At 45.9% G+C, this 24,692-nt stretch overlaps 1 protein-coding gene across 1 annotated transcript in view; it reads right to left on the reverse strand.

The window, feature by feature from the left end:
• Positions 1-10,091: 10,091 nt before the first annotated feature.
• The window catches only part of TMEM30A (transmembrane protein 30A), a 130,540-nt gene continuing 115,939 nt past the window's right edge, over positions 10,092-24,692 (reverse strand). The window contains exons 6-7 of the mRNA XM_063916826.1: positions 22,986-23,195; positions 10,092-13,305 (exon numbers count right to left, since the gene is read on the reverse strand). Of these exons, the coding sequence (XP_063772896.1) occupies positions 13,112-13,305; positions 22,986-23,195 (404 nt within the window). The 3' untranslated portion in view covers positions 10,092-13,111. The remainder of the gene's footprint in view (positions 13,306-22,985; positions 23,196-24,692) is intronic.

Genomic DNA, 24,692 nt, shown 5'->3' on the forward strand with positions numbered 1-24,692 from the left:
GAGCTGTTTTACCCATGCCTTATTCATACAAACTCCCACCAAAGCAGGTCTAAGCAACACCTCTACTGCTGTATACATTGACTTTAGTATAGCTTATAGCTTATGCTCGGACGGGTCTTTAAGCGTAGTAGCAGCTGGTACTGGTATGGTTAACTTTTTAGAAAGTTTTAACACTGACGAATCCACAGCCGGTGAATTTTCCCATTTAGATGTCAATGGGGTCGATTCTATTCGGCAACTAATGAATAGCGCCGGGAATTAGCTCCCGACGCTATTCAATTCAGCAACTAATTACCTGCAATTGTCGGGAATTCTTCTCTCATCCCCGGGGGATGAGAGAAAAAAACCCGACAAAAGTGCTGCCTCGCGGCCGGCGCGAGGCTGATTCTGTCGGGAATCTGCCTCGCGCCGTAGAGTTAAGTCGGAGAATGCCCGTTCTCCCGACAATTCAACCTGTTTTGTCGGCGAGAACGGGCCATTGCCGACGTAACTAGTTGCTGAATTGAATAGCGTCGGGAGCTAATTCCCGGCGCTATTCATTAGTTGCCGAATAGAATCGACCCCAAAGACTCTGGGAACGGGTAACTAGACAGAAACCGGCGAGGTATAGAAAACAGTTCATCCGGATTCTTCCATGCCTCCGTTAACTGCTTATTAAGAGATTTCATCATTTAAAAAGGTTCTTCAATCTCCGTAAAATCTAGAACCCGACGTACTGCTCTGATTAAATGATCAATGGCCGGCCTATCAGTAACCTCACTATCTGACTCCTGGCCCAACTCACCCTCCTCATGTTCTTCTTGCGATGAGGTCTGGCATTGAATCATCAGAATTCAACATAGCAGAAACTGGAAAGTTATGACAAATGATAACTATTTTTCGAAATTGAGCTAGACTTGGTACTTTTGTAACCCTAGTAAAGTCCTAGACGTCTCCTGAGCCCCTACTGGGATCTCAAGAGGTATTGCCCTAGCCTCAGATCTAGCTGCCTCACGCTCTTTTCATGCTGCGGCCAATTCCGATTGTAAACCAGTCATTACATCCGCCAGCATTGCCCATGGAGGATCAGGATAAGGGTTCGTATTTTTGTAGCTGTATTTGCAAGACATACTGTGCATGTGGTAGTTCCCTCAGGTAACACACTGTCATACATTGCAGCTGAGCTGCTTTTTTGATTTAGCATTAGCCTTACTCATTATGTACACAAACAAGTAGACAAAAAAAGTCCCACAACTCCGTAAAAATGTAACTAAAGTGTGTAAAAACCCAAAGTGCAGTGCACGTGGCCCACCCTACATGAAACCTGATATGTACAGAATTCCTACTAACTCCATCTGGTGGCCGAGTGATGTAGGACAGAAAACTTCCTAAAAGAAGCAGGATGTTGAGTTAAAATGGCGTTCAGCCATGTGGTTATATACACCTATGTATAATACAGCAATCATGTGAGGTTATATGTATGCCTCAGTCTGCTACACCTATAACCCCTCTTTATAGTAATACAACTTTTTTTTATTAATACAGGCTTAATAGCTTGATAGTAGGTGCTGTACAAGGAGACATTAGGAATAGTGCTGCTGCGGGCATTATCCTCCCCACACGATCTCCCCCCTGCAGCGGCACTGCTTGTAATGGTGACAGACCGCAGCAGCTGTGAGCGTGATACACGGTCTGAGGACTGAGCCGCGGCAGCGTGGAAGCTGTGCGCGGCAGGTCCCCACTGATCTGATCGCTGGTGGGAGCTATCAGCGGGCAGTAGCCGGGGAGCGGCGGTGGGCGGCCAGCGTAACAGTGACGGAACGTGGCTGGGCAAGAGGCAGCAGCATATTACGTGTAATAAACAAACAATCCCCACAGAGCAGGGTGGCAGCGTGAGCTGACCGACCCAATCCCCCAGCAAAGCACATGAAAGGAGCGGTGCCTACCCGCTCTTACCTGAGGATGTTGGAGGCTGACAGGGCTTACTGTTAGGGTCTCCTGCTCTGTGCTGCCACGTCGTCATTGCAACCGCAGTAACCTGAGCGTAGCGGATACACCGGTTCGGGTCTTTTGCTGTGCAGTGGTTACAGGCTCTGTGCACGGCCGGGGATCCGGTGCTGGTTTTTGTGCTCACAGTCTGTGAGTTCTGAGTGGGGCGTGGACAGCACCTGCTATATAAACCCTCTTCTCAGGTTAGGCAGATGCTGCTGAATCTTTGTTGGTTAGTCAGTTCCTGAAAGCTAGCTAGTACTGTGTAAACTTTGTATTTGTTTGTTGCTTACTGCAAATAGGCCTTGGGATTTGGTATTACACTCTGCCAATCCAGACCTAGCAGTAAGACTGGAGTCAGTCGTTTAACCTGCTGGGGTTCTTTTGCTACTCTGTGAACCTAGCAAGTTTGCGGCTGTATTCTCAGACTTGCCTGCCAAAATCCTTTCTCACTGTGCAAGCAAGATGTTCAGGTGTCAATTTAGTGGCAGTAAGCTGAACCAGTGCACTGCAAGTGAGGACTAGGATTGTGGAGACTCTCCTTGTGTCTATTATTCTATCTCTGACCAAGGAGTTTACTGCCACACCCGTTGGTAACCCTTTAGGGTTTTGCTGTTGCCCTTAGCAACAGCATTTCAGGTTCTCTACGTATTAAATCACTACATCTCGCTTCTTTCCATCTGAGCATTCCTAATACTAGGGAGACACCCAGTTTCTTAGCCTTTGGGCTCCTCTGTTCACTTTGTGTTTATTTTGTTACCCTATCACCTTCTGTGTATGTAATGTCATATTCCCCAGTCTGTCTGTGAGTTCATTTGTTTTGCATCCCTCACCGTTCAGACACCAGTACATTCCTGCTGGCACTGGTGTGCATAACACTTCTTCTGTAAGCACTGTCCAGCTCCTTCCTGCAGTCTCAGAGTAAAAATAGCTGAACTGAATATGGTCTATGGCGGTGCCCCTCTGCTGAGCGCCGACAAACCAATAGCTGCACCAGCAGCTTCCACAATCCCGGACCCAAGCTGCTTTATAAGCTGGGAAGGGATTGAGTGTAAAAAATAGAAATAAAGTGTGTCAATCCTGACTTAGCACAGAAAAAACACTGAGGTATCTTGGGAGTATGGAGGGGGTGGAGGGATACTAATTTAAATATTTAAAATGTGCCTATCCCTGCTAACGCCCCGTCCATATCCCAAGAGTACTCCAGTGACCCCTAGTGGATGAAAAAGAAACAGAAAAAATAAGAATTTATTCACCGGTAATTCTATTTCTCGTAGTCCGTAGTGGATGCTGGGAACTCCGTAAGGACCATGGGGAATAGACGGGCTCCGCAGGAGACTGGGCACTCTACGAAAGATTGAGGACTACCTGGTGTGCACTGGCTCCTCCCCCTATGACCCTCCTCCAAGCCTCAGTTAGGACACTGTGCCCGGAAGAGCTGACACAATAAGGAAGGATTTTGAATCCCGGGTAAGACTCATACCAGCCACACTATATAACTCGTGATAGGAACCCCGGTTAACAGTATAACAATGGAGCCTCTGAACAGATGGCTCGCCATAACAACCCGATTTTTGTAACAATAACTATGTACAAGTATTGCAGACAATCCGCACTTTGGATGGGCGCCCAGCATCCACTACGGACTACGAGAAATAGAATTACCGGTGAGTAAATTCTTATTTTCTCTAACGTCCTAGTGGATGCTGGGGACTCCGTAAGGACCATGGGGATTATACCAAAGCTCCCAAACGGGCGGGAGAGTGCGGATGACTCTGCAGCACCGATTGAGAGAACTCCAGGTCCTCCTCAGACAGGGTATCAAATTTATAGAATTTTGCAAACGTGTTTGCCCCTGACCAAGTAGCAGCTCGGCAAAGTTGTAAAGCCGAGACCCCTCGGGCAGCCGCCCAAGATGAGCCCACCTTCCTTGTGGAATGGGCTTTCACATTTTTAGGCTGCGGTAGTCCCACCGTAGAATGCGCCATCAGAATAGTGCTACAAATCCAGCGCGCGATAGACTGCTTAGAAGCAGGTGCACCCAGCTTGTTGGGTGCATATAGAACAAACAGCGAGTCAGTTTTCCTGACTCCAGCCGTCCTGGAAACATAAATTTTCAGGGCCCTGACTACGTCCAGAAACTTGGAATCGTCCAAGTCCCTAGTAGCCGCAGGCACCACAATAGGTTGGTTCAAGTGAAAAGCTGACACCACCTTCGGGAGAAACGGAGGACGAGTCCTCAACTCTGCCCTATCCATATGGAAAATCAGATAGGGGCTTTTACAGGACAAAGCCGCCAATTCTGACACCCGTCTGGCTGAAGCCAGAGCCAACAACATAACCACTTTCCACGTGAGATATTTTAAATCCACAGTCTTAAGTGTCTCAAACCAATGTGATTTTAGAAATTCCAAGACCACATTGAGATCCCAAGGTGCCACTGGGGGCACAAAAGGAGGCTGAATATGCAGGACTCCCTTGACAAAAGTCTGAACTTCAGGCAGTGAAGCCAGTTCTTTCTGGAAGAAAATCGACAGGGCCGAGATCTGGACCTTAATGGACCCCAATTTGAGGCCCAAAGTCACACCTGCTTGCAGGAAGTGTAAGAAACGACCCAGTTGAAATTCCTCCGTTGGGGCCTTCTTGGCCTTACACCAAGCAACATATTTCCGCCAAATGCGGTGATAATGCTTTGCGGTGACATCCTTCCTGGCTTTGATCAGGGTAGGGATGACTTCCTCCGGAATACCTTTTTCCTTCAGGATCCGGCGTTCAACCGCCATGCCGTCAAACGCAGCCGCTGTAAGTCTTGGAACAGACAGGGTCCCTGCTGCAGCAGGTCTTGTCTGAGCGGCAGAGGTCAAGGGTCCTCTGCAAGCATCTCTTGAAGTTCTGGGTACCAAGTCCTTCTTAGCCAATCCGGAGCCACGAGAATAGTTCTCACTCCTCGCCTTCTTATTATTCTCAGTACCTTGGGTATGGGAGGCAGAGGAGGAAACACATAAACCGACTGGTACACCCACGGTGTCACTAGAGCGTCCACAGCGATCGCCTGAGGGTCCCTTGACCTGGCGCAATACCTTTTTAGCTTTTTGTTTAGGCGGGACGCCATCATGTCCACCTGTGGTTTTTCCCAACGGTTGACCAGCATTCGGAAAACTTCTGGATGAAGTCCCCATTCTCCCGGGTGGAGGTCATGCCTGCTGAGGAAGTCTGCTTCCCAGTTGTCCACTCCCGGAATGAATACTGCTGTCAGTGCTAACACATGATTCTCTGCCCATCGGAGAATCCTTGTGGCTTCTGTCATGGCCCTTAGCTCCAGAATATTTATGTGAAGTGAAATCTCCTGATTTGACCACAGTCCTTGGAAATTTCTTCCCTGTGTGACTGCCCCCCCAGCCCCGAAGGCTGGCGTCCGTGGTCACCAGGACCCAGTCCTGTATTCCGAATCTGCGGCCCTCTAGTAGATGAGCCCTCTGCAGCCACCACAGCAGCGACACCCTGGTTCTTGCCGATAGGGTTATCCGCTGTTTTATCTGGAGATGGGACCCGGACCATTTGTCCAACAGGTCCCACTGGAAAGTCCTTGCGTGGAACCTTCCAAATGGAATTGCCTCGTACGAAGCTACCATCTTTCCCAGGACCCGTGTGCATTGATGTACCGACACCTGTCCCGGTTTTAGGATGTCTCTGACTAGAGAGGACAACTCCTCGGCTTTTTCCACTGGAAGAAACACTCTTTTCTGGTCTGTGTCCAGAATCATTCCCAGGAACAGAAGACGTGTCGTCGGGACCAGCTGTGACTTTGGAATATTGAGAATCCAGCCGTGCTGTTGTAGCACTTCCCGAGCAAGTGCTACCCCTACTATCAACTGTTCCTTGGACCTCGCCTTTATCAGGAGATCGTCCAAGTATGGGATAATTGAAACTCCTTTCTTGCGAAGGAGTATCATCATTTCGGCCATTACCTTGGTAAAGACCCTCGGTGCCGTGGATAACCCAAACGGCAGCGTCTGGAACTGATAGTGACAGTCCTGTGCCACAAATCTGAGGTACTCCTGGTGAGGAGGGTAAATGGGGACATGTAGGTACGCATCCTTGATGTCCAGGGAGACCATGTAGTCCCCCTCCTCCAGGCTCGCAATAACCGCCCTGAGCGATTCCATCTTGAACTTGAACCTTTTGATATAAGTGTTCAAGGATTTTAAATTTAAGATGGGTCTCACCGAACCATCCGGTTTCGGTACCACAAACATTGTGGAATAGTAACCCTTTCCTTGCTGAAGGAGGGGTACCTTGACAATCACTTGCTGTGAATACAGTTTTTGAATAGCCACCAACACTGCCTCCCTGGCAGAGGGAGTTGCCGGTAAGGCAGATTTTAGGAAACGGCGGGGGGGGAGACGTCTCGAATTCCAGTCTGTACCCCTGAAGTACTACTTGAAGGACCCAGGGATCCACCTGTGAGAGAGCCCACTGTGTGCTGAAATTTTTGAGACGGGCCCCCACCGTACCCGAGTCCGCCTGAGCAGCCCCAGCGTCATGCTGTGGACTTACCGGACGCAGGGGAGGACTTCTGCTCTTGGGAACTAGCTGCGTGTTGCAGCTTTTTTCCTCTACCTTTGCCTCTCGGCAGAAAGGATGAGCCTCTAGCCCTCTTGCTTTTCTGGGGCCGAAAGGACTGTACCTGATAATACGGTGCTTTCTTTTGCTGTGGGGCAGCCTGTGGCAAAAAGGTCGATTTCCCAGCAGTAGCTGTGGACACGAGGTCCGAAAGACCATCCCCAAACAGTTCCACCCCCTTATAGGGCAAAACCTCCATGTGCCGCTTTGAGTCGGCATCGCCAGCCCATTGCCGAGTCCATAACCCCCTTCTGGCGGCAATGGACATAGCGCTTATTCTTGATGCCAGCCGGCAAATATCCCTCTGTGCATCACGCATGTATAAGACTGCATCTTTTATATGCTCAATCGTCAGCAAAATATTGTCCCTATCCATGGTATCGATATTATCTGACAGGGAATCTGACCACGCAGCAGCAGCACTGCACATCCAAGCTGATGCAATCGCTGGTCGTAATATAATGCCCGTGTGTGTGTAAATAGAAAGCAGGAGGCTACCTTAAAAGCTATCAGCAGGTTCCTTCAGGGTGGCCGTATCCGGAGACGGTAGTGCCACCTTCTTTGATAAGCGTGTCAGCGCCTTATCTACCCTAGGGGGTGTTTCCCAACGTGACCTATCCTCTAACGGGAAAGGGTACGCTGCCAATAATCGTTTTGAAATTATCAATTTCTTATCAGGGGAAGTCCACGCTTCCTCACACACCTCATTTAATTCCTCAGATGCAGGAAAAACTACTGGTAGTTTTTTCTCACCAAACATAATACCCTTTTTTGTGGTTCCTGGGGAATTTTCAGAAATGCGTAAAACATTTTTCATTGCCTCAATCATGTAACGGGTGGACCTATTGGAGGGTACACTTGTCTCATCATCGTCGACACTGGAGTCGGTATCCGTGTCGACGTCTGTATCTGTCACCTGAGTTAGCGGGCGTTTTAAAGCCCCTGATGACATTTGAGACGCTGGAACAGGCACAAGCTGTGTAGCCGGCTGTCCTATGTCGTCAAACCTTTTGTGTAAGGAGTTGACACTTTCACGCAATTCCTTCCATAAGTCCAGCCACACAGGTGTCGACCCCGCAGGGGGTGACATCACATTCACAGGCATTTGCTCCGCCTCCACATCATTTTCCTCCTCATACATGTCGACACAGCAGTACAGACACACAGCAGACACACAGGGAATGCTCTTACAGAGGACAGGACCCCACAAAGCCCTTTGGGGAGACAGAGGGAGAGTATGCCAGCACACACCAGAGCGCTATATTTCACAGGGATATCACCTATAGAAGTGTGTTTTCCCTTTATAGCTGCATAATATAGTTATACTGCGCCTAATTTGTGCCCCCCCTCTCTTTTTTACCCTTTTCTGTAGTGCAGGACTGCAGGGGAGAGCCAGGGAGCTTCCTTCCAGCGAAGCTGTGAGGGAAAAATGGCGCCAGTGTGCTGAGGGAGATGGCTCCGCCCCTTTTTCGGCGGGCTTTCTCCCGCTAATGTAAAAGTTCTGGCAGGGGTTAAAAAGCACCTATATAGCCCCTGGGGCTATATATGGTGCCAGTTTGCCAGCCAAGGTGTTCGTATTGCTGCTCAGGGCGTCCCCCCCCAGCACCCTGCACCCATCAGTGACCGCAGTGTGTGGTGTGCATGAGGAGCAATGGCGCACAGCTGCAGTGCTGTGCGCTACCTTGGAGAAGACAGAAGTCTTCAGCCGCCGATTTTCTGGACCACCTTCTTGCTTCTGGCTCTGTAAGGGGGACGGCGACGCGGCTCCGGGAACGGACGACGAGGTCGGGTCCTGTGTTCGATCCCTCTGGAGCTAATGGTGTCCAGTAGCCTAAGAAGCCCAAGCTACCACCACTTAGGTAGGTTCGCTTCTTCTCCCCTTAGTCCCTCGATGCAGTGAGCCTGTTGCCAGCAGGTCTCACTGAAAATAAAAAACCTAAACTATACTTTCTTTCTAGGAGCTCAGGAGAGCCCCTAGTGTGCATCCAGCTCGGCCGGCAACAGAAATCTAACTGAGGCTTGGAGGAGGGTCATAGAGGGAGGAGCCAGTGCACACCAGGTAGTCCTAAATCTTTCTTAGAGTGCCCAGTCTCCTGCGGAGCCCGTCTATTCCCCATGGTCCTTACGGAGTTCCCAGCATCCACTAGGACGTTAGAGAAATACTAATAGTATATCCTGTGAAACACTATATTATACGAGAACCCTGATGCACTTAGCCTCCTTCAGGGTACAGAATATAGGGATAGCAATATGTGTGAGCTACAAGGAGTATAGACCACACAGCAGCTATTGGCGCGCACACACAGTCACATGTACAATGCAGAAATTATTACAAACAATAAAACTGCACTGGACTAGTAATACTAAGTAACTGTACTACTAATAAAGCTACATCTGAATATAGATATAACAATGCACAGTAAAGAATGGATGTAAATCACAGAATACTTGTACTAAATATCCATATAGAAATGCACTTGTTCTTAACTAACACTGTCTAAACAACATTTAGAATACTTAGGTGTCCTGTAAATGCACAGCGCTGATGATGCAAGCGGCTTTGCAGAGGAGGCATTGCCCAGCAGTCCCAGAGTCAGCGCATCTGTGTGTGTAATGGTTCCCAAACGCTGACAGGGAGTGAGGTAGAGAGATGCAGCTCCAGGGCGGGAACATTTGCAGTAAATGGCGCCTGGGGCTGGGGCTACAGGTCAGAGCCTTATCACCTTGCTGGACTTCACCACCAAGTACTGTGAGCCTATGTAAAATGGATTATACCTTTATCAGACCTGTGCCCTTACCCTGGTGGTCTAGTAAGGTCCCTGTACGGTCACAGTGTCCACGCCAGCACGCGCAGTCTGCCTCCCATAGACCGCGCCGGATAACGACCTCCTCCCTAGACATGAGGCCATGTGATCCAGGAGCGGCGGCGAGTGTGTGCGCCCTTGAAATGACCGGAGCCCTCCGCTGTAAATACCCGGCAACCAGGGAGCGGGAGTATACAGCGCCGCTGGGGGAGGTGAGGGAGCCGCGGCACAATATGTCAGTATGACATATAGCACTCCCAAGTGCCTGTCCTGCGGCCCTTGAAGTCTTCTTTCTTCAATAAAAGCTCTTTTCAGGGCTGCCTAGCAAAGCCCTCCCTGTTAGCTGCCTGCACTGCAGGCACCAACTTACAAACTGAGCTCCAGTGCCTGGAGGCAGGGATATAGAGGAGGCAGCGCTATGCATCCTGGGAACAGTCAAAGCTTTTAGCCTGTTGGTGCCTCGGATCAAGATCCAACTCTACACCCCGATGTAATTCCCTGTGGAATCAGTGTACCCCACTGCAGAAAGACCAATTTGAAATGGACCACCAATTCATGTGGAGACTTCATACTAGTACAGCCATAGAAAAACCATGTAAGAAAAATATGAATTCTTATTGTTATGCTCATGTGAAAGGTTTAGCGCTATTTACTATATAAAAACCATTACAAATATTCTCATTAATGACAGTACAATTGTTACATTCTATAAGAAAATTTATTAACTGAAGTACCAGAGAAACAGTTGGACATGAAGTAAAATAAAATATCATTTTTGAACAATGCCAGCTAAATAACGTGCATCATTTCAGTAGAGACATTTTAGTTTTCTCTTATAAACTGCAAACAAAAACGCCCTAAATAAATAGTCTAAAGAAGAGAGAGAAGATTCACCTCAGCCCCATAAAGTTTTGGTGTCTGGGATCTACTTCTCATTTGTTTATCTGTAAAGCTAGATAACAAATCATCTAGCCCCAGAAACAATTACCAATTTGGGCAAGATGCAGCAGTTTGGGCCCTATGGCCGGAAAGTTTTGGCGATACCAAAAAAGATAAAAAGACTAGCAGGCATGATAATGATCCTACAGATTTCAACTGTATTATTACTGTGCATTGCAATTGAATCAAGGTCACACATTGCTGGGAATCCAGCCAACTGGACAGACACTGTAGATCAGGCATGTCCAACCTGCGGCACTCCAGCTGTTGAGAAACTACACATCCCAGCATGCCCCGACACCGCTTCAGCATTCTCGGACAGCAAATCTGTGTCAGGGCATGCTGGGATACGTAGTTTCACAACAGCTGGAGGGCCGCAGGTTGGACATGTCTGCTGTAGATCATATGTAGGAGTAAATAGAATAAAAGAATACCAAGCCAAATATTTTAACCATTCTCCTAGCAAAATGTATATAAAATGCCTCACTGAAGGTGTTCAGGAATTGTGATTAAATTGCTAATATTTCATGTAAAATATATACAGCAGCTTCCAGTGAGCAAACGTTTATAGAGATTGTCAGAAATAAATACTATCAAATTAGAATTAGCAACACTAGCTTAAAGCACACGCTCTAACCGCACAAAATTGCAAATTTACAGTCGATATCAGGTTATGAAACATTTTTACAATCACTTGCATTTGATAAGCTATTTTCTTGAAGAGTCAAGTTCAGACAGAAGATGCCTTTTTGGAGGAAGCAAATTAACGGTTTTCAAATTTAATACAACACAAATGCTACTTGTGGCTTGTTCTATAGGGAGTAATAATGTCCAACCAGCTACAGGCAACCTATAATTTGATCCAAGCCATGTAATTACAAAACACAGAACAATTATTTGTATAACTATGCCTTGAAAGAACAATGAATTTCCAATTTTAAGCCAAGACATAAAAATTAGTACATTTATTTTTGGTACAATTATTTATGCTGTTGGCAAGTAATATAACAAAGAAACGGAATAGCACTGAAGGAATGTTAAAATAATTTAAGAAAACCCAAGCGATTATGAGCATGAACATTTACATCATTTCTTAAACTACATGAACCTTCACCATGTACACCTAATATACAAGCAACTCAAGAAAAATGTAGCAAAACAAAAACTATTTCAAGCATGCAAAAACATTTTGCTTCATGTCGTGACAGTCGGGTCTATAGGAAACAAATGCTACTTTGTGAATTTCTCTCTACGGAAAAATACTGAACTTTTCTTGTTGAAGTCACGATTGAAGCTTTCCCCCTCCCCCAGCAAGGCTGTTGAGCAGCACAAAACTGCATATTAAGAAATACAATTAACAAAGAAATACAATTAATTTGGCTAACATAAAAAAATTGTAAATTGAATCTTGCACCTCAGTTTTTCTAAGTAGACAACTATAATGTAGTACAATTTTTTTTTTTGGGGGGGGGGGCAGTAAAAAGATAAACACCTAATCAATGGAGGGAGATTGAAATAAGAGCAAGGTACATTGCAGGTATTTATGAAAGGATAATGTTACTGGTTTTGGTCGCATCTCCGTGGGGTGCAAGCAATAACATTTCCTTCCTGAATGTGTTATACTAACATGGAAGGTTCTGATGGAATTTCGCCACTAATTGAATCATCTAAAATAGGTCTGTAATAAATGACTTGCAAGCGATGTAAAAATATAGCTATTTTGTCAAATCCAGTAAAGCTGCTTCTCTGGTTCAGTAATAGTGAAGTCCTTCCAATTAGACTAATCCAATAAAATCAACAGTAATAGTGAAAGTAACAGCTAAAGAAGACTTAATAAAAATCATTAAGAGGTCTCAAGCCCATCACTCTTTAGCAGGTAATATATACATTTTCAACAAGAACTGATATGTACATGAATTCATAGCCCATAAAATATTGTCAAACCCAACAGATGTACAAAGATTTTAGGGGCTATAAAGAGAAGGGAGGGAGATGAACTTCTACAGGTGGAAAACAAAGGGCTGGTGTATTGCACTGGAATCACCACAAGTCTACCAAGACAGATGACCGTAATGTTGGAGAGTCAGAAGCAAATGGACACAACTATGTTAATTTTTATTGATATGGGGTAAGAGATGTGTTATGCAACAGACTTCTTAAAATACAGTAATTTACAGAGAAAGTAATTCTATTACCAAACATCTCTTATAAATGCATCAAGCCCAAGAAATAATATTTTGTAAAATGTGATGGCTCACTGAATTTGGCTTTATTTTCTTTAAAAACACTACGCAAGTTGTTTTTACATTTCAAACTACTACCCAGAATGTAAAGCATAAAAGGTAGCGGATGGATTTCTCGCAGCCAGGTATAAAACAGTAACAAAAAACACTTAATTGTACTCTGTTGTGCATCCATTTTATTTGGTTTGGTTTCTCTATAAACTCAAGTTTTCTATATGGAAAGAAAAAGGAAAACATTAAAATTAAGTACAGTAAACAAACAAAAAAACGTGAAAAACTAAAGTGTCTTAAAACTGTACAGCCATTTGCAGCTGTGATATAAGGCTGGAATAAAAACCTGCAAGAAGAGTGGCCATCGGATACAAAGTTTCCATTTTATTCGCCTAAATTTGTACTAGAACACTTTATGGAGTTACTGCAGGGAACAATAAATAAAAATGACCTTAATATGAGCCCATCAACTATACTATAGCAGGAAGCTAGCACACAAGCAGCGCAGACTTTAGATGCACATGCAACACATGACTCAAAGCCTTAGTTTGGGATATCAGCACTGTTATTCCGATTTCCATATTTATGATGTATTATAAGCAGTACAACACCCAAGAAAAAACATATGGAGCCCACAGTGATGTATGCAATTCCTAAAAATGGATTCTTTCCCCCCATCCAGGAGATTGTGCTTAGGATCATCCTCTTTCTGCCATCAAAGCTGAGAACAGGGTAATCTGAGAAATGTATAGGAAAAATTGCAGTAAAAATATTATATATACACACAAACACAACATGGTCAAAATCATGTGGATACCCTTTCTACCAAGTTATAAAGGACGGAACCCATGTCACAGCCCCTAAGGAAATGCCTCAGATTGTATACTACAGGCTCAGTGGGGAATTTAATTACCAACCAAAACGGGTTTTCACTGTAAATCGATGCAAAATTACCACGAATCGCACTAAATTCACCACATCGCCTATTCAAATGTCCGTAAAAATGGTTCAGCTGTAATTTTACCGCTAATTTCAATTCACAAACTCTGAGCAGGTGATAAACTTGGGGAAAATCCCCATTTTAAGTTAAAAATGTTGGTATGTGTTTCCAAACTCCTAGGAGAACCCCCTGAATGACTAATTATGCACTTAGAAGTTTTTAATTTGCCAATAATGACAGGTCATTTTTGGGGTGAAAAAGTGCAAAATTATGGAAATTGGGGTACAAGGTATGGGACAGGTACTGTATATTGGGGTACTTTATGAGTAGGACAAGTGTTTTTAAGACTTGCAGGTGGGAGTAGTCTATTCCCACTTTTTTTTTTTTTTTTTAACATCGCCTAAAATATCCTAAATATATACTTATACCTATTTGCATGTACCCCAAGTTTAATTTTAGCACTTATTTTGCTGAAAAAAATAGCTATCATGTTTTACATTTTTTTAAAATAGGCATATAACAGCCATTTGAGCCAATTTAAGTACCATAAATACGTTTATTATAACCAATAATAAACTTTTATACTGTTATTCAATGTTAGTTTAGTTTTTTGGGGGTACGGACAGATTTACCCATTTTTCACTGTCAGCACCAATTTTCGCGGCAATCCCTTTTGCAAATTTGCATTTGAATAGGGTGAATCGCGGGAGCGTGGATACCCGCAAAAAGGTAATTTTTTTATGGCAAAAGAAAAACCAAGACACAAAACCGACAAAACCAGCAATCGCGATTTCACTGCTAATTGAATACTCCCCCTCAGTGTTTTCAAGGCAGTGTCCTAGAAATACTACAAGCTTATATTTTGAGGCTTTGTATAGGATTTAATTTACTGATGGATTGTTAAACAATCTGAATAGTACAGTAATTATCACAGCTTCCAACAAAGTAAGGCTTCATACCTACTGACGTTAGGCCACATAACTCTGTTTGAAGCTAGTGATAATTACTGTACTATTCAGATTGTTTAACAAACATTCCCGACTGTGGAATCTATTGTTTCAAATGTCTTCAATGGTTTTATATATTTTTTTACTTATGTTTGGATGCACTGCAGATTTCCAAATGCTTCTTGCAACATTTAATGCATTCCAATGATCTCCCAAAATAAAGTAAAAAAAAAAAAAAAAAAGGGAACCCCAGTGGGCACTTTGCCTTTATGTCTCAAGATAGGTTATGGTTACTGGAAGATTCAAATTGAGAAACACTGCATGTAGACTCACAAATAGCTTGGGGAACAGGGAACTAATGAAAAAGTATGACATTTTAGGGGGTTATCACAGATATAACATACAGTAAGCCAAACCCAATGGCAAGTAATTATAATGCTGTAATGATTAGATCTGTATCTTTAACTTCTTCAGACCATAGTTACATTTCCTGCAGCACCTCAACCTACCAAGTGTGGGAAACTATGGTACTGTATTTGTGAGTAACCATCTTAGAAAATGTAGAAAACACATATGCAAATTACAACTTCCCAGCTTTTGTAGATCTGTAATACCCCTTTCACACGCACAAAAAACTCAGTATCGATCCGGCATATTGCCGGGTCGACACAGGTCGCTGTGCGGTGTGAAAGGGCCCATGGCGAATTCCCGGGTCGCCTGACCCGGTAATTCAACCCGGGAATAAAGCAGTGTTATTCCCGGGTGGAATACTGAGTCAGTAGCAATGTGAACAGGCTGCCAGGTCGATGCGACCCGGGACCCGTTCACTATTTAGGGAGAGGTGGCGCAGAGATGAGCTCATCTCCAGTGCCGCCTCCACCCCCACCCCCGATGACGCCGCAGTCCCTGCCCCCGGATAGGCAACCGGACACGGCAATAAAATATCCCGGGTCGGGATGGCAGCGCGTAGGGTCAAACGCTGGGTCCCACCCGGTAAGGACCCGTTTCCAATTACCGGGTGGGACAAGGCATTTGCGATGTGAAAGGGGTATAAGTGTCAGAATTTTTTATTCTTAACTTCTAGTCATTAAGAGAATTATAGGCCCTACACACTGGCCGATCCACCGCCGAGCTGCCCGACGGCGGATACGGCCGACCTGGCGGCGGGGGGCAGTGACGGGGGGAGTTAAGTTTCTTCACTCCCCCCGCCGGCTGCATTGAAGTGCAGGCAAATATGGACGAGATCGTCCATATTGGCCTGCATGTACAGCCGACGGGAGACCAACGATGAACGATTGCGGGGCCGCGCATCGTTCATTGCTGGAGCCTCCACACTGCACGATATGAACATTATCTTGTTCATTAATGAACGAGATCGTTCATATCGTGCAGTCATGTCGGCCAGTGTGTAGGGCCCATTAGTGAAACTCAACTTTTTACAAAATGAACTTTGGGCTTCAAAGGAGATTAAAAAAAACCAAAAAAAAAAAAAAAACCCTTAGACTACAAGCATGGGCAAATTTGTTGGTACTCTTCTTACAGCTCATTGAAACAATGCTTCATTCCTTCTGAAAAGTGATTAAATTAAAAGCCATTGTCTCGTGCACACCTTTGCTATTTCATAGAAATAAAGTAAAGATACGGAAAAACTGAAAAATTATTGCTTATTCTCCAAAGATATTCTAAAGTGGCCTGGATAGATTTGTTAGTACACCTCTGAAAAGATAATAAACAACTGGATTATAGTGCTATATTAAACAAACTGCTATTCTTGAATTGTCCTCACGTTTTCAATCTTCTAATAAGTAATTCAGCAAATTTAAAAAGAGAAAAGTAGTCACTCTGCTGTTTGGTATCTGATCGCAGCAGCAAATTTGTTAGCAAATGGGCAAAACCATGTGCACTGCAGGGGGGGGGGGGCGATAAAACATGTGCAGAGAGAGTTAGATTTGGGTGGGGTTTTTTCAAACTTAAATCTAAAAATTGCAGTGTAAAAATAAAGCAGCCAGTATTTGCCCTGCACAGAAACAATATAACCCACCCAAATCTTACTCTCTCCACGTTACATCTGCCCCACCTGCAGTGCACGTTTTCCCCCCCCATTAGCTAACAAATTTGCTGCTGCGATCAGATCTGAATTACCCCCCATGGACCAGATAAAGCAAACGAGAGTTGTCTGGGTAGTGCAGAAAGAAAAACATAGGCAAGCATTTTAATGGTAGAGTATATAAGACCATGTCCAGGCAGCTTGATGTTCCTGTGACTACATTTGCAATTATTATTAGGAAGTGTAAAGTCCATGGGACTGTAGCCAGCCTCCATGGACACAGCCACTAGAGGAAAATCAACCTCAGATTAAACAAAAGGATAGTGAGAATGGTGTAAAAAAAAAAAAAAGAAAAAGAAAAAAAGAAGGAAGGAGGAGATACAAGGTGAAGCACAAATGTGGCTATGTGTCATTTCAGAACAACACAAGCAGCAGTCAAGACTTTGCCTTGCACCGCCATAGAGGTGCACAGGAAAAAAAATTGCAATGCATAGAGGTGCACAGGGAAAACTTGCGATGTTCATGTCTACCATAAGTGATATATGCACAAGTGGGCATTGTAGGGATGCTTGGCAGCGCATTACATTGAACGGACTCTCAAATTGCCCAATATGGTTTTACCAATAACAGTAACAAGAACTTTCAGTTAGAATGAGGTAACAGAAAGAAGGTCTAAGCTTAACTACTTTTTAAGTGCAATAGGAAACTTTACACAAAAAAATGAACATAAATCAATGTTTGTGTGTCAATTAGGTACATTACTTCAAAAAATAAGAATTTACTTACCGATAATTCTATTTCTCGTACTCCGTAGTGGATGCTGGGAACTCCGTAAGGACCATGGGGAATAGCGGCTCCGCAGGAGACTGGGCACAAAAAGTAAAAGCTTTAGACTAGCTGGTGTGCACTGGCTCCTCCCCCTATGACCCTCCTCCAAGCCTCAGTTAAGATACTGTGCCCGGACGAGCGTACATAATAAGGAAGGATCTTGAATCCCGGGTAAGACTCATACCAGCCACACCAATCACACCGTACAACTCGTGATCTGAACCCAGTTAACAGTATGATAACCGTAGGAGCCTCTGAAAAGATGGCTTCCAACAATAAACAACCCGATTTGTTTGTAACAATAACTATATACAAGTATTGCAGACAATCCGCACTTGGGATGGGCGCCCAGCATCCACTACGGACTACGAGAAATAGAATTATCGGTAAGTAAATTCTTATTTTCTCAGACGTCCTAGTGGATGCTGGGAACTCCGTAAGGACCATGGGGATTATACCAAAGCTCCCACACGGGCGGGAGAGTGCGGATGACTCTGCAGCACCGAATGAGAGAACTCCAGGTCCTCCTCAGCCAGGGTATCAAATTTGTAGAATTTAGCAAACGTGTTTGCCCCTGACCAAGTAGCTACTCGGCAAAGTTGTAAAGCCGAGACCCCTCGGGCAGCCGCCCAAGATGAGCCCACCTTCCTTGTGGAATGGGCTTTAACAGATTTTGGCTGTGGCAGGCCTGCCACAGAATGTGCAAGTTGAATTGTACTACAAATCCAACGAGCAATCGTCTGCTTAGAAGCAGGAGCACCCAGCTTGTTGGGTGCATACAGTATAAACAGCGAGTCAGATTTTCTGACCCCAGCCGTCCTGGAAACATATTTTCAGGGCCCTGACTACGTCCAGCAACTTGGAGTCCTCCAAGTCCCTAGTAGCCACAGGTACCACAATAGGTTGATTCATGTGAAACGCTGAAACCACCTTAGGGAGAAATTGAGGACGAGTCCTCAATTCCGCCCTATCCGAATGAAATATCAGGTAAGGGCTTTTATAGGATAAAGCCGCCAATTCTGATACGCGCCTGGCTGAAGCCAGGGCCAACAGCATTACCACTTTCCATGTGAGATATTTCAAATCCACTGTGGCAAGTGGTTCAAACCAATGTGATTTTAGGAACCCTAAAACTACATTGAGATCCCAAGGTGCCACTGGAGGCACAAAAGGAGGCTGTATATGCAGTACCCCTTTGACAAACGTCTGAACTTCAGGCACTGAAGCCAGTTCTTTTTGGAAGAAGATCGACAGGGCCGAAATTTGAACCTTAATGGATCCTAATTTTAGGCCCATAGACAATCCTGCTTGCAGGAAATGTAGGAAACGACCCAGTTGAAATTCCTCCGTAGGGGCCTTCTTGGCCTCACACCACGCAACATATTTTCGCCAAATGCGATGATAATGTTTTGCAGTTACATCCTTCCTGGCCTTGATCAGGGTAGGGATGACTTCATCTGGAATGCCTTTTTCCTTCAGGATCCGGCGTTCAACCGCCATGCCGTCAAACGCAGCCGCGGTAAGTCTTGGAACAGACAAGGTCCCTGCTGGAGCAGGTCCTTCCTTAGAGGTAGAGGCCACGGGTCCTCCGTGAGCATCTCTTGCAGCTCCGGGTACCAAGTTCTTCTTGGCCAATCCGGAGCCACGAGTATCGTTCTTACTCCTCTCCTTCTTATGATTCTCAGTACTTTTGGTATGAGAGGAAGAGGAGGGAACACATATACCGACTGGAAAACCCACGGAGTTACCAGAGCGTCCACCGCTATTGCCTGAGGGTCCCTTGACCTGGCGCAATATCTGTCCAGTTTCTTGTTGAGACGGGACGCCATCATGTCCACCTTTGGTTTTTCCCAACGGTTTACAATCACTTGGAAGACTTCTGGATGAAGTCCCCACTCCCCCGGGTGGAGGTCGTGTCTGCTGAGGAAGTCTGCTTCCCAGTTGTCCACTCCCGGAATGAACACTGCTGACCGTGCTATCACATGATTTTCCGCCCAGCGGAGAATCCTTGCAGCTTCTGCCATTGCCCTCCTGCTTCTTGTGCCGCCCTGTCTGTTTACGTGGGCGACAGCCGTGATGTTGTCCGACTGGATCAATACCGGTTGACCCTGAAGCAGAGGCCTTGCTTGACTTAGGGCATTGTAAATGGCCCTTAGCTCTAGGATATTTATGTGAAGAGACGTTTCCATGCTTGACCACAAGCCCTGGAAATTTCTTCCCTGTGTGACTGCTCCCCAGCCTCTCAGGCTGGCATCCGTGGTTACCAGCATCCAATCCTGAATGCCGAATCTGCGGCCCTCTAGAAGATGAGCCTTCTGTAACCACCACAGGAGAGATACCCTTGTCCTTGGAGATAGGGTTATCCGCTGATGCATCTGAAGATGCGATCCGGACCATTTGTCCAGCAGATCCCACTGAAAAGTTCTTGCATGGAATCTTCCGAATGGAATCGCTTCGTAAGAAGCCACCATTTTTCCCAGGACTCTCGTGCACTGATGCACTGACACTTGTCCTGGTTTTAGGAGGTTCCTGACTAGCTCGGATAACTCCCTGGCCTTCTCCTCCGGGAGAAACACCTTTTTCTGGACTGTGTCCAGAATCATCCCTAGGAACAGTAGACGTGTTGTTGGAATCAGCTGTGATTTTGGGATATTTAGAATCCACCCGTGCTGACGTAGCACTACCTGAGATAGTGCTACTCCGACCTCTAACTGTTCCCTGGACCTTGCCCTTATCAGGAGATCGTCCAAGTAAGGGATAATTAAGACGCCTTTTCTTCGAAGAAGAATCATCATTTCGGCCATTACCTTGGTAAAGACCCGTGGTGCCGTGGACAATCCAAACGGCAGCGTCTGAAACTGATCATGACAGTTTTGTATCACAAACCTGAGGTACCCTTGGTGAGAAGGGTAGATTGGGACATGGAGATAAGCATCCTTGATGTCTAGAGATACCATATAGTCCCCTTCTTCCAGGTTCGCTATCACTGCTCTGAGTGACTCCATCTTGAATTTGAACCTTTTTATGTAAGTGTTCAAAGATTTTAGATTTAAAATTGGTCTCACCGAGCCGTCCGGCTTCGGTACCACAAACAGCGTGGAATAATACCCCTTTCCCTGTTGTAGGAGGGGTACCTTGATTATCACCTGCTGGAAATACAGCTTGTGAATAGCTTCCAATACTGCCTCCCTGTCGGAGGGAGACGTTGGTAGAGCAGACTTCAGGAACCGGCGAGGGGGAGACGTCTCGAATTCCAATTTGTACCCCTGTGATACTACCTGCAGGATCCAGGGGTCCACTTGCGAGTGAGCTCACTGCGCGCTGAAATTCTTGAGACGGCCCCCCACCGTGCCCGAGTCTGCTTGCAGAGCCCCAGCGTCATGCTGAGGACTTGGCAGAAGCGGGGGAGGGCTTCTGCTCCTGGGAAGAGGCTGCATGGTGCAGTCTTTTTCCCCTTCCTCTGCCCCGGGGCAGGAATGAGCGGCCATTTTCCCTCTTGCCCTTATAGGGACGAAAGGACTGGGTTTGAAAAGACGGTGTCTTTTTCTGCTGAGAGGTGACCTGGGGTAAAAAGGTGGATTTTCCAGCCGTTGCCACCAGGTCCGATAGACCGACCCCAAATAACTCCTCCCCTTTATACGGCAATACTTCCATATGTCGTTTGGAATCCGCATCACCTGACCACTGTCGCGTCCATAACGTTTTTCTGGCAGAAATGGACATCGCACTTACTCTAGATGCCAGGGTGCAAATATCCCTCTGTGCATCTCGCATATATAGTAATGCATCCTTTAAATGCTCTATAGTTAATAATATACTGTCCCTATTCAGGGTATCAATATTTTCAGTCAGGGAATCCGACCAAGCCACTCCAGCGCTGCACATCCAGGCTGAGGCGATCGCTGGTCGCAGTATAACACCGGTATGTGTGTATATATCTTTTAAGATATTTTCCAGCCTTCTATCAGCTGGTTCCTTGAGAGCGGCCGTATCAGGAGACGGTAACGCCACTTGTTTTGATAAGCGTGTGAGCGCCTTATCTACCCTAGGGGGTGTTTCCCAACGTGCCCTAACCTCTGGCGGGAAAGGGTATAGTGCCAATAATTTATTAGAAATCAGCAGTTTTTTATCGGGGGAAACCCACGCTTTATCACACACCTCATTTAATTCATCTGACTCAGGAAAAACTACTGGTAGTTTTTTCACACCCCACATAATACCCTTTTTTGTGGTACTTGTAGTGTCAGAGATGTTCAATGCCTCCTTCATTGCCGTGATCATGTAACGTGTGGCCCTACTGGACATTACGTTTGTCTCGTCACCGTCGACACTGGATTCAGTATCCGTGTCAGGGTCTGTGTCGACCATCTGAGGTAACGGGCGTTTTAGCGCCCCTGACGGTGTCTGAGACGCCTGAACAGGCACTAATTGATTTGTCGGCTGTCTCATGTCGTCAACAGTTTTTTGCAAAGTGCTGACATTGTCACGTAATTCTTTAATTACTACCATCCAGTCAGGTGTCGACTCCCTAGGGGGTGACATCACTAACACAGGCAATTGCTCTGCTTCCACATCATTTTCCTCCTCATACATGTCGACACAATCGTACCGACACCCAGCACACACACAGGGAATGCTCTGATAGAGGACAGGACCCCACTAGCCCTTTGGGGAGACAGAGGGAGAGTTTGCCAGCACACACCAGAGCGCTATATATATATATACAGGGATAACCTTATATAAGTGTTACTCCCTTTATAGCTGCTGTATTATATATTAGCTGCCAATAGTGCCCCCCCTCTCTTGTTTTACCCCGTTTCTGTAGTGTAGTCTGCAGGGGAGAGTCAGGGAGCCGTCCTTCCAGCGGAGCTGTGAAAGAAAATGGCGCTTGTGTGCTGAGGAGAAAGGCTCCACCCCCTTCACGGCGGCCTTTTCTCCCGCTTTTTTCAGGAAACTGGCAGGGGATAAATGCATCCATATAGCCCAGGAGCTATATGTGATGCATTTTTTTTAGCCATATAAGGTTTTTATATCGTTTTTATTGCGTCTCAGGGCGCTCCCCCCCAGCGCCCTGCACCCTCAGTGACCGGAGTGTGAAGTGTGCTGAGAGCAATGGCGCACAGCTGCAGTGCTGTGCGCTACCTTATTTGAAGACAGGAACGTCTTCTGCCGCCGCTTTCTCCGGACCTCTTCGCTCTTCTGGCTCTGTAAGGGGGCCGGCGGCGCGGCTCCGGGACCCATCCAGGCTGAACCTGTGATCGTCCCTCTGGAGCTAATGTCCAGTAGCCAAGAAGCCCAATCCACTCTGCAGTCAGGTGAGTTCGCTTCTTCTCCCCTTAGTCCCACGATGCAGTGAGCCTGTTGCCAGAAGGACTCACTGAAAATAAAAAACCTATTTAAACTTTTACTTCTAAGCAGCTCAGGAGAGCCACCTAGCTTGCACCCTTCTCGTTCGGGCACAAAAATCTAACTGAGGCTTGGAGGAGGGTCATAGGGGGAGGAGCCAGTGCACACCAGCTAGTCTAAAGCTTTTACTTTTTGTGCCCAGTCTCCTGCGGAGCCGCTATTCCCCATGGTCCTTACGGAGTTCCCAGCATCCACTAGGACGTCAGAGAAATAAGCATCATTAATAGCCCTTGTTTTATAAAAGGATACTGTATTTTATATGCAGAGAATAATTGCCAGGTGCTAAGGCTACATGTAAATCACTATTAATTTCTATCAGGCCGTAAAGCTTTCTGAATGTCGGCAGCGCAGCAGTACGCATCCAAACAATAAAATCTTCATTGATGAATCCATTGTTGCCACTGTTGTCTGGATCTAAGTCATACACTGGTTTCTGCCAATTAATTGGCTTTGTTGTGTCTAGGTAACAGAAAAAAGGTAAAATAAAGACAACTGCTAACATGAAACCATTACATTAAGGAAACCAAATATAAAGGATTAATTTCAGCTCTAGAAAATGTATGGACATATTTGGATACAAAAGACAAGAACAAGTAGAAATGGAAGTATAAATAGCAGCACTATAAACATGGGCAATTATGCTCCTAAAACAAGATTTATGGTAAGAACTTACAGTTGTTAAATCTCTTTCTGCGAGGTACACTGGGCTCCACAGGGAATGACATTTGGGTGTAGAGTAGGATCTTGATCCGAGGCACCAACAGGCTAAAAGCTTTGACCTTCCCAGAATTCATAGCGCCGCTGCCTCCTCTATAACCCCGCTTCCGTGCACAGGAGCTCAGTTTTTGTTAACCAGTCCAATGCAGTAGCAGGTAAGAGACGACAACTGTTAGCAGCCACATTCTCACGACAGGAGAAAGTGTCAGCGGCTAATGCCATACCAACCCAAAGAAGCTAAGTACGTCAGGGTGGGCGCCCTGTGGAGCCCAGTGTACCTCGCAGAAAGATTTAACAACGGTAAGTTCTTACCATAAATCTCGTTTTACGCTGTGGGGTACACTGGGCTCCACAGGGAATGACATTGGGGATGTCCTAAAGCAGTTCCTCATGGGAGGGGACACACTGTAGCGGGCACAAGAACCAGGCGTCCAAAGGAAGCATCCTGGGAGGCGGAAGTATCGAAGGCATAGAACCATATGAACGTGTTCGAAGGCATAGAACCATATGAATTGTTCAAGGGTCGCACCATGGCGGGCCACCCAAGAAGGTCCAACAGACAGAGTAGAATGGGCCTTGATGGTAGAAGGAGCTGGAAGGCCAGTCTGTACATAAGCATGTGCAATCACCATTCTAATCCATCTGGCCAGGATCTGCTTGTGAGCAGGCCAGCCACGTTTGTGAAAACGAAACAGTACAAAGAGAGAATCAGACTTCCGAAGGGATGCAGTTCTCTTCACATAGATACGGAGAGCCCGGACCACATCCAAAGACCGTTCTATGGAAGACAAGTCAGGAGAGGCAAAGGCTGGAACCACAATCTCCTGATTAAAGGTGGAAAGAAGATACCACATTAGGTAAGTACCCGGGACGTGTTCTAAGAACCGCCCGGTCACGGTGAAAAATCAGATGTGGGGACCTACAAGACAAGGCACCCAGATCAGACACCCGTCTAGCAGAGGCAATAGCCAGCAGAAACAATACTTTAAGAGAAAGCCAATTAAGGTCTACCGATTCAAGAGGCTCAAATGGAGACCCTCACAACCCCTCCAGAACCACCGACAAGTCCCAAGGAGCCACAGGCGGGACATAAGGAGGGTGAATCCGCTACACATCCTGAGTGAACGTATGAACATCAAGTAAAGTCACAATTTTTCTCTGAAACCAAACAGACGAGGCAGAAATATGAACCTTGATGGAGGCCAGATGAAGGCCCAAGTCCAGGCCTTGTGGTAGAAA

The sequence above is a fragment of the Pseudophryne corroboree genome, chromosome 4, assembly GCF_028390025.1.
Source record: "Pseudophryne corroboree isolate aPseCor3 chromosome 4, aPseCor3.hap2, whole genome shotgun sequence".
Taxonomy (NCBI): domain Eukaryota; kingdom Metazoa; phylum Chordata; class Amphibia; order Anura; family Myobatrachidae; genus Pseudophryne; species Pseudophryne corroboree.